General features: G+C 47.3%; 1 protein-coding gene across 1 annotated transcript; it reads right to left on the reverse strand.

Moving 5' to 3' along the window:
* Positions 1-1,522: 1,522 nt before the first annotated feature.
* CLEC3B (C-type lectin domain family 3 member B) lies at positions 1,523-4,849 on the reverse strand. The gene is made up of 2 exons (XM_040068906.2): positions 4,755-4,849; positions 1,523-3,431 (listed from the first exon to the last, which is right to left on the reverse strand). Exons 1-2 carry the CDS (start codon positions 4,834-4,836, stop codon positions 3,031-3,033), a joined length of 483 nt encoding a protein of 160 aa, XP_039924840.1. The 5' UTR covers positions 4,837-4,849; the 3' UTR covers positions 1,523-3,030.
* Between the last annotated feature and the right edge of the window lie 4,549 nt (positions 4,850-9,398).

Consider the following 9,398-nt stretch of genomic DNA (forward strand, 5'->3'; position numbering starts at 1 on the left):
ATGATGCTAGTTCTGGCCCCCAGCAGAGGGACCACATATGCTCAGTACCATTTCCCTATGGAGGCAGCCAGTGGCTGTCCCCCGCTCAATCCCTCCATCTTTGCATTCCCTGTAACCACAAAACACAGGGTTGGACACAAAAAACAACATTGCTGTGGTAGGCAAGGATGAGGACTGTTCTAGAAGTTCCTTCTCTTTGGCTTTTCAAAGAAAATTTGTAGTTCATAATGTACAGTAAGAAGAAGATTGTGAGAATAATAGTAAACTTGCACATGCAGCACTGAAACGACGAGGTCAGTTTTGTCATCCTGGATCCCACAAGTACGGCAAGGGCAAAGCCACCCTTCCCTGTGCTCCTCCCAGCTTCAGAAGAGCAAAACACCTACGAGGGAATGGTTCTGGCAGTTTTGCTTTGTGAAAATAGAGACCAAGAGAGACAGGAGCAAGAAGTCTCCTGAGAGCGACTTTTTATCTTTTAGATTTGACAGATTGACTAGTTCATGTCGTCTCTGGGAATATCCTTTGGCATCTATCTCCATGGCTGTTTTTCAAATTCACACTCCATACAAAGATGATCCAGCTCCAGCACACACATCTTCCCTGATGCTCAGCATTGCCAGGTCCCATGGCTTTCACACTGTTCCTCTTTCGTTTCTGTGTTCCCATAAAAACCCTCACTTTATTTCTCTGGCCACACGTTTGGGTTTTAAGGCCTTGTGGTTTATGACCAGTCAGGATTAAAGTCAGAAATGCTTCCAGCATTGCTGCTTGCCTTCATGTGGATCTCAAAACACGGAAGGGACATCTGCCAAAGGAACTAGAGGATTTATATTGAGACAAACTGGCTTGTAGGGTGTAACTGTGACCTACAGAAAAGAGTCTTGGAAAATGCCAGGAGCAGGGTCCAAAGTAAGGCTCATTGAAGAGCTGTACAAATGAAACCTAATTTTACGTGCAGTCCTGCAGCAGTTGAAACTTCACAGACTGATGTGAAGCACTGTCTTCCACATGGATGGTCTTCTCTCCTACATGGGATGCTGGAGGGAAGAAGGAGGGAGGAGTCATCCCCACCTCAGTGGGTGAAGGAGAGGGACTCTTGGTGCTGCTGCAGTTCTGCTGGTTGGGGAGGAGGTGGGAGGCAGGCTGGGAAGGACTGGCTCCATGCTGGGACCTGAGGTGCCACCTCCCCCACCACTATTGCTGCCAAACAGGGCTGGAGGAGGGACTTTCCTTCTGGGTTAGCTTGTATTTCAGAATGAAATTTCCCAGCAGTAAGGGAGGGGAGGAAGGAAATCTTATTTGCCTATGAAGGGATTCCCGGATTATATCCTGTGTGACAGGGATGATAGCAGGGCAGGAGGGGGAGCATCCATAAAGCGTGTTACAGGGTAGGAGGCACTCACTTTATGCTCTTCCCCTCTGCCTTTGTTATCTCCAGCCTTCAGACACATCCCTGGAGCTGCTCTGAAGAGAAAGACAAAGAGAAGAAAGCACTCCAATCACACTGACTCAACTCCATTCCTTCAGCAAGCTATAGAGATATTTTTATTTTATAGTCATTTGAACAGCAGAGAGTTTGGCAATAGTGACAATCTCAGAAGCGTGCGCTCTGCATTTGTGAGTGCGTGTGTGTTTCCAGCTTGGCTCAGCCTTGATGTCTTGGAAGACCCAACACCATGCTGCTTTTAAACAAAGCAGCAAATTGGAATACCTGTCCCATGGGCAGGATCCTGTCTTGACACCTCCAGCCTGGAAGCGCTGGGTGTGTGACCCAAACTGGAGGGGTTATTTCCAAGCACTGGACTGCAAAGAACCACTGATACCTTTTAGCCAACAGCCAGCAAAGCTCTGTTAAGTTGCCAGGGTGACCTGCACTTCTTTCCCACCATTGCTGTTAATTTAATTTTTTTTTTTTTTCACTTTAAACCTTTTCTCAGTAAAAAAATCACTGAGGTCAGACCTCCAGCTGGGCATGACTATATTGGCACAGACAGCACGCAGCAGATTTATACTTGCCAAGAATCAGCGAAGACTGGACTGGTTCATCTGGATTCCTGTCATATAAACAGGTCAGGTCATTCCTAAAGCTGCTGGAGTGAGTTGTTCTCACTTGGGCTTGTTTTCAATATATAGTCATTTTTATATAGCAACATACTCCCTAAGAGTATTACATTTATTTTATTTATGTAATACACACATCTTCTATTTCTAGTAATATTGTTGATTAAGGATGCTCCAAGTCTTCCCTGCTTTACCTTTGATACTGCAGCATAAATAAAGCTTCTGATGGGAGGTTTTTTCAAAGCATCTGTCAGTGGGTCTTGCTCTCCCACTGAAGTCAGTGAAACTGGTTTCTGGCTGGTGAGAAAAGGACCAAACATGCCTGTAACTTGCTAATTCATTCACACACGTAATTTGACTAGTTGGACAACCCCTTGAGCAGCTGGTACCCTGCCAAATTAGCCCAGCTGCATCTCTCAATGCAAAGTAGGAGTAGCTCCATCTGAGACAGGACCTTGATGCTCACAAGGCTGAATTGGGGCACTGTGAGGAACATGGAACTCTGACAAATTGCCGCCAGGGCTTATGGGGAAGCAAAACAAGAGAAGAAAGTGGAAATTGCCTATGTTGGTGTCCCAAGAAAGCTCAGTAAAATGGGAAAGGACACTGCAGAGTGACAGCCCCAGGCAGCCGAGGCAGCTGTATGCCCAGCTGGACTGCTGCACTGGTTCTTTGCTGGAACAACTGAGCTGTCCTAATAAATTCCCTGTGTAAAAAAATATATATATCTATAAATCGTGCCTTAGGAAGAGCAGTGCAGCTGCGAACAGGGCTGGATGTGGCCAAAGGAAATGCTCTAGAGCTCTATAACCCGACAGCGAGCCGTGGCGACTCTCTTTGCAAAGGGTGCGGAACACGTGCGCGTGGGTGTGCGGATGTACGTGGAGGCGTTCACACGACTACAGACTCATCATCCTGCTGCCCAGGGCGGAGATCCGGGCTGGGGCGGGCAGCGGGGAGGCCCCGGCGCTACACGATCATGAACTGGCAGACGTAGGGCAGCTGCTCTCGGCACCTCTTGTCGAACCACTTGCCAATGGCGGTCCCCGACAAAGCCGCACAGTTTTCCTGCTTGCCGCCGTTGGGCTGGGTGGTGATTTCAGTCTCCCAGTTCTTGTAGCGGATGGGGGTGCCCGTCATGTCGACCCACTTGCCCTCCGTGGCCATGTCGTTGAGGCCCAGCCAGATCTCGGCCTCGGAGCCGATGCTCTTGCGCATGTAATCGTAGAGGGCGTCGTTCTCCTCCCCGTTCTGGGGCGTGCTGAGCGTGCCGCCCTGGGAGATGCAGCTTTCGCTGGCCTCGTGGTACGTCTTGGTCTCCGAAAATGCCAGGAAGCATTTTAGGTGAATTTTGGTGCCTTTCAGGCAAACTGAGAGGTTACCACGTGAACAGGATAAAAAGGCAGAAAGAGAAATCGGTTTAAAAATGATGCCCAGGAAGAGGCAGCAGCAGCACACCCAGCAGCTAAACTACAAACTTAATGTCTTAGGCTGCACAGTGACCCTTGGCAGCAAGGGATTCCAAGGGCCCCTCTCTCTCCTACGCAGGGTGGGACACAGTCACAGGGACTTGCCCTTCCCTTCTGCAAATCACTGGGTGAAATGGATTTTCGGGGTGCCCCTGCCACTCTTCTGGGCTCTGTTGTTGATGGAGCAGAGGCGCAACATGGTCCTCCTGCCCCTTCCCCTGGCCTCGTTCTTCCCCAGCCAATGTTACTCTTTCTCTAATGAATTTGTTGTTTGTCATGAGCGCTGCTGAGTGTTGGAGTGTTTTGGGAAAAAGCCTGCATGCCAATTAGATCTTCTTAATTATGCAAGATGAAAAAAAAGGTCTTTTTTAATAAGCTTAGATCAGAAGCGTTGCGCTTGCATAGCTTGAGGTCTTCAGAGGAAATTTCTACTTGCCTCTGATTTTAGTGTTAAAGATATAAATTTATTTTGTTTTTCTTTAAGCTTTAAACCTTAAGAGTTCAGGATACTGTAGTCAAACAATACCTAATCAGAGCTGCACATAAATATCCAAACCAATTACTTCTCAATGAATGTGAGCTTGGAACTAAAGCCTTGATTTTTCTTGTGCTCATTTTCTTTTAAGGCGAAAATTCTCTTTAATTTGCATTTTCGTCTCATTTCTGCTTCATGTTTTGCAAATCCTACTCCTGCGGATGTCAGTGGAGTTTGCACAGGGTAACTGTGGAACGTGTCTGGAAGATGGACATTTTGGGACTGTCCTCTCTGTGTATGTTTAATGAAGCAGGACTGACCCACAGTGCACTTCCCTGGGCAGTACCACGGCGTGTGGAAGAGACCAGGTCGTCATTTCCCTGGGGTTCTGACAAAAGAGTAAGCTGCATTTGGTTAAAGCACAAACTAATCCAAATCCCATCCCTCCACCTCATAAAGGAAAAAGAACATCTGGCTTAGCACCATAGGAATATCCAGATGGGAAGCGCATAAAGAGGGGGGCCCCCCACTGCACAACTCCTGTCATTAACTGCCCAAGGAGGTTCACCAGCCCAGAGGAATTGCAGAGACTCACGCTCTGCTTTAATCCCCAGCCTCTCTCCCCATGGTGGGCTTGTTGCCGTGGGGTGCTTGGGCATCACTCACCCAGACGTGGATCAATTGCAGCCGCTTTATGAGCAGCTCCTGTCTCAAAGTAAAAGTCATGTGTTCTTCAGCAAGCCTGTTACCTGTCTGGAGTGCTTGCTTTTCCTTCAGTAGAGCAACCTCCTGAGAGATGTTGTCAATCATGGCCTTCAGGTCTTCAATCATTTTGAGGCTCACAACATCTGTTGGAGAAATCAAAGAAAGAGCACAAATATTGGCTGCATCCCAGGGGAAGCAACCAAATCTGTTCCTATCATCAAAACTCCATGTTTCTTTGTCCTCAGAGAAAGATAAACAAAAGGAACCCACAAAGTCAGCACCTGTGTCTCCTTGCACACCCTTCAGAGTAAGTGTTTGCTTGCCAGCCTGGTTCCACTATCAATAACAACCTTGTTTTCCTGGTTCACATTTTGGGGCCGTGCATCCCATGCATCTTCCAGCTGCAGGGTCACCCTTTGGGTTGTCACAGCAATGCTGGGGAGGAGGTCACGTGCATGAGCATTGCAATATGCAGGCTTGTCTCTGGCTGGCTCTCTCTGACTCCTGTGTAGAGCAGTCATCTGGGGAGATGCTGCATTGAGGTGGAGCTCCCAAAATGCAGGAGGACACCATCTGATGCTGCCTTGCCTGAACAGAAATCCTGACGTGCACAAATGTTTTGTGGATAACTTGAAGCTAATGATGAACAGGACTTATTTTTTCCAATTCCTGAAAAAATGCTCTCTCTCTCTATTCACAGCACACCCTCCTGTCTTCCCTTAAACACCCTAACACATGATCTTCACTGTATGCGCCCTGGCTGCATCCACCTCTTGCCTGCTGTCATTGGTGGGTTGGTAGGAATGCATTTTGCTCACCAATCTCATGCTCAGCAGGATGGGGCTAGAAGGGCTGCAGATCCTACCTCTACTAGATCTGCCTCTGCACCACCAGCCATCAGCCTCTGCCCACCAACCACACCATCCAGTTGTGAGAAAATGTCTCTTTGGCTTGGGAGCTGGCTCCTAAACCCTACATCTTGCTAGGTGTGTTGCTTCTGCAAAGCTCCAACCAGTTGTAATCAGCACTTGGATTTCTTCTAGACGGGAGCAAAGGGACCATTGAAGGTGGTGGGAGACCAGTTGAGGCACATGTATGCATCTAGTAGTTCCCATGTTGAAAGCATCTAGCAGCTCTCCTGAGGTGAAAGGAAAGGGGACAGTTTGCCCATGAATGCAGTAGGAGGAGCTTCCTTGAGGACCAAGGAGCTGAGGCACCAAGGCAGGTGAGTAGGGAAGCAGCCTGGATGCGGATCAAAACCACAGACCCAAGATTACATGGTGCCACCAATACGAAAAACCAGGGCATTAAACTGCTTTACTCATTGCTCAATTAACTTTAATGGCTTCACTTAACACTGAGGCACTAGATATTATTTTGCTGCCTCTGATGAAAATGCTTTTTGGGAAACTGCTAATTAATCATGGGGTTTTTTTCCATGCAAGCCTGTCTTGCAGCAGAACAGATGTTCTAAGGCTGAAGTAACATCCAAAGGCCATGACAGGACACGACCAGTGAGTCTTGCTGGGGCAGCTCCTTACAGTGTTCCAGCTGGGTTCGCTGGTGGGTTCCCACCTTGAGGGTCCCTGCCCGTGAGAGGTGGCATGTCTCCTTGATAGCTACCTAAGAGCCCCGTCCCTTTTCAGTACCTCATTTCCAAATCCTGGGCCACAAGATGTTCCTACAGCAGTGCATTCACTGGGATGTCTCATGGAGAACCAGGATTGCTTGACTCACCCTTCAGCTATAAAGTGAAGACCATGGCTGTATCAACAGGTGTTGTGTTGTCTATTTTATTGCCATGGATTTTGTCTCAGTGCTGTCATTTCCTCAAGGCTCACCTCCCAAAGCCTGGGATCAAGCCTGTTTACAGTCTGGGTTTTCTGTGATGGAAGCTGGAATACGGGATGCTGATGATCCTGAGGGAGCTGGAGTGGCTCCTTGTGCAGGACCGTGAGCAGCAGGATTAAATGTGGGCAGAGGCAAGATCAAAAGGAGATCCACAGAATTGTGTGCCAAAATAGTCTGTTGGTTTGAAAGCCTAGCCAGAAATGTATTTAAAGCTGTAAATGGGAACCCTCACCCATTGTAATTATATGCTAATTATAATTCTAATTATATTACAAACAAATCCCTCTGTACTTAATTTTAATGTTTAAACTATTCCTGTATGAAATTTGGATATATATATATATATAGGTTTATTAGCTTTGCCTGGAGATCCAAACAGCTTTTTGTCCCCCAGAGGAATTTCTCTGGTTTACAGTGTCTGTCATCAAAGCTCTCTGGCCACCAGTATTTCTTCTGATACCAGGCATTTCCTCAAAGGTACCAAGTGGAACAGTCAGGTCCCATATTGCAGTCTGTCCCTGCATCAAAGGAGGAGACTGAACACACCCACACTGGATTCATAGCAGTGTAAATGTTCACAGGCATTCTCAGGGAAGAGCAGCCAGACAAGAATACACTGACATTTTGGGCAGTAGGTGGCATTAAGTGAGAAGCCCAAATTAGTCCCTATCCACAGAATTAAGCATCCAGACTGACTTCTGTGCCCAGTTACCTTAGAAATACATGTGAGAGCTATGCAAAGATGCTCCCTTCGGTGATCCCAGCACCCCACCACAGTTGTGGCCAAGGGGAGCCCTCCTGGGGCTGACACCGGCGCTCCCAAGCCATGGGGTGTCCATGCTGCCCAGGCAGGGATGCCAGTGCCTGCCTCCCCCGGGAATTCCTTTGGATGAGACCTCCAGAGCAGCCAGACAAGGGCAAATCCCACCTGTACCCCAAGACACTGGGGCTCGGGGAGCGTTTGTTGAGCTATTGCATTTGGAACAATAAGTGGGGAGGAATTCAAAGGGGAAAAACACAACAGCAGGCAAAGTGAATGTGCTGTCTCAGCATTTTCTAAATGCTGTGGTTTGGCCTTTTCATGTTGAAATAGTATAATTTTTCATTCTGAAGCAGATCAAAATGTAAGCAATAATTACAAAAAAAAAAAAAAAAGAAAAAAGAAAAGTTAAAAAACAAACAAACAAAACCATAAAAGCTTGGCTTAAATCAGTGCTTTCTTTTCTAACATTTGTGGTTTGGTTGCATAGTATTAAAAAAAAAATAAATCCAGCCAAACACCACAACCCTCCAGTGGCTTTGTCCTGCCTGACCCTCCCAAAGTGCAGGCGTGGAACCAGGACAGGGGTACTGGAAGCCTGGATGAGGATGAGATGGGGCCATCCTGCCTTTGTTCAGAGCAGAAGTGGCTGAGCCCTGGCCCCTGTGGCAGCTGGGCAGGCAGGCTAGGATGCAGAGAGGGGCTGGAGGCAAAGAGGAGCTTCATAAGGGATTTTTAGTGATTTTCTCCCTCTTTTCCTACCCCCTGGCATTGGTAAAGTCTGAAAAATATTAACCAAAAATACTGGAGGTTTCCAGTAAAGCAGGGCAGCTGATCCCCTGTGGGGCTGGATGGGACTGATCAAAAAATGCCAAGTTGCTGGGGTTTTGTCTTTTCTCCACAGAAAATATGACCTCTCCTTTGAAAAGAAATTCTGACTAAAACCTGCCACCAGCTGGTCCAGATGGCTTGATTTTCAATACACCCCCCTCAAAAGTTTTTAAATCAAAGACAAATTTTCCTGTCAAAAGTGTGATTTTTCACCCACCTTCTTGTCACTAATCGATTACAAACAGCAGTTGCAATGACACCTAGAGAAAAATAGGATTTCTCTAGGAAATGTCTCTCTCCTGGTACCTCCAGGCGAGAGAGTGAGTGTAATGCATGTATGTGCCCTGTATGAGCCTAAGGGGTTTTTTTCTTGCTCTAGAAAGCAGTCACTGACTGTTTTCTCTGCTGTTCCATGTCCTGCGGAATAAGATGTGGAATAAGCAGCTAAGTTTGTGAATTCATAGAAAGCTCTAATAGGAGAAAAGGCAAAAATTTCTCAAGGATGGAATCTGACAAAAATAACCACTGGGTGAGCGTAGACAGCAGCCTGGCCAAGCGAATTCCAGGGATGCTTCCTCCTTGCTCCCCACTTTGTTCCAAGCAGGAAAGCCCCTGCCAGAAGCGGTCCAAGCCCGTGTGGCTGCAGTCGGGCACATCAGGCAGGCAGGCTCACAAGCCGCTTCCTCACCTCACCTGCCCTCTCCTACACTTAATGTGCATCGAGTCAGAGGGACAAAGGATGGGACAGGAGGAAAACAGGAGAAGGAGAAACAAACCCACTGGAGAATAGAAAACCCAGGCCCCTTTGTGTGTGCACTGCCTGGGTAGTCAGAGCTCGTGTGCGGTGTGAAGTACACTCGAGGCTAGTGGTTTTAAACGAAGAACCCTGCTGATGCTTAATGGCTTGGATATTTTTTGCCTGCTCTTATCTCCAAAATTGTCTGTCATCTGCCACTTACTTCTGAAAAAATGAATGAGAAGGGGTAAAGGGGCTATAGAAAGGGAGAGGTTATTATAGGAAAAGCTTGGGATGAACCTTAGAAGGAACAAGGAAAATGCATTCCCTCTGAAATTCAGACCAAGATGAACAAATTTATTCAAGGTAGGAACCCACCCAAACCGCCTCAATGCCCTCACTATTTTACAGAAGAGCCGCACAATCATTCCCACGGAGGAGGGGGGGGGGAAGGAAGACGCTTTATTAGGTGTTTAGATGCTTTTTAGGAAGTTTCACTAAAGCACTGTT

This window comes from Hirundo rustica, chromosome 1 (genome assembly GCF_015227805.2).
Source record: "Hirundo rustica isolate bHirRus1 chromosome 1, bHirRus1.pri.v3, whole genome shotgun sequence".
Taxonomy (NCBI): domain Eukaryota; kingdom Metazoa; phylum Chordata; class Aves; order Passeriformes; family Hirundinidae; genus Hirundo; species Hirundo rustica.

What these genes read in the sequence shown, in the direction of transcription:
- CLEC3B (XM_040068906.2), bottom strand. Translation starts at nt 4,836, where the DNA reads ATGATTGAAGACCTGAAGGCCATGATTGACAACATCTCTCAGGAGGTT. An exon ending in AAAGCAAGCACTCCAGACAG is followed by an intron (nt 3,432 to 4,754) that starts GTAACAGGCTTG and finishes GTAACCTCTCAG; the next exon opens with TTTGCCTGAAAGGCACCAAA.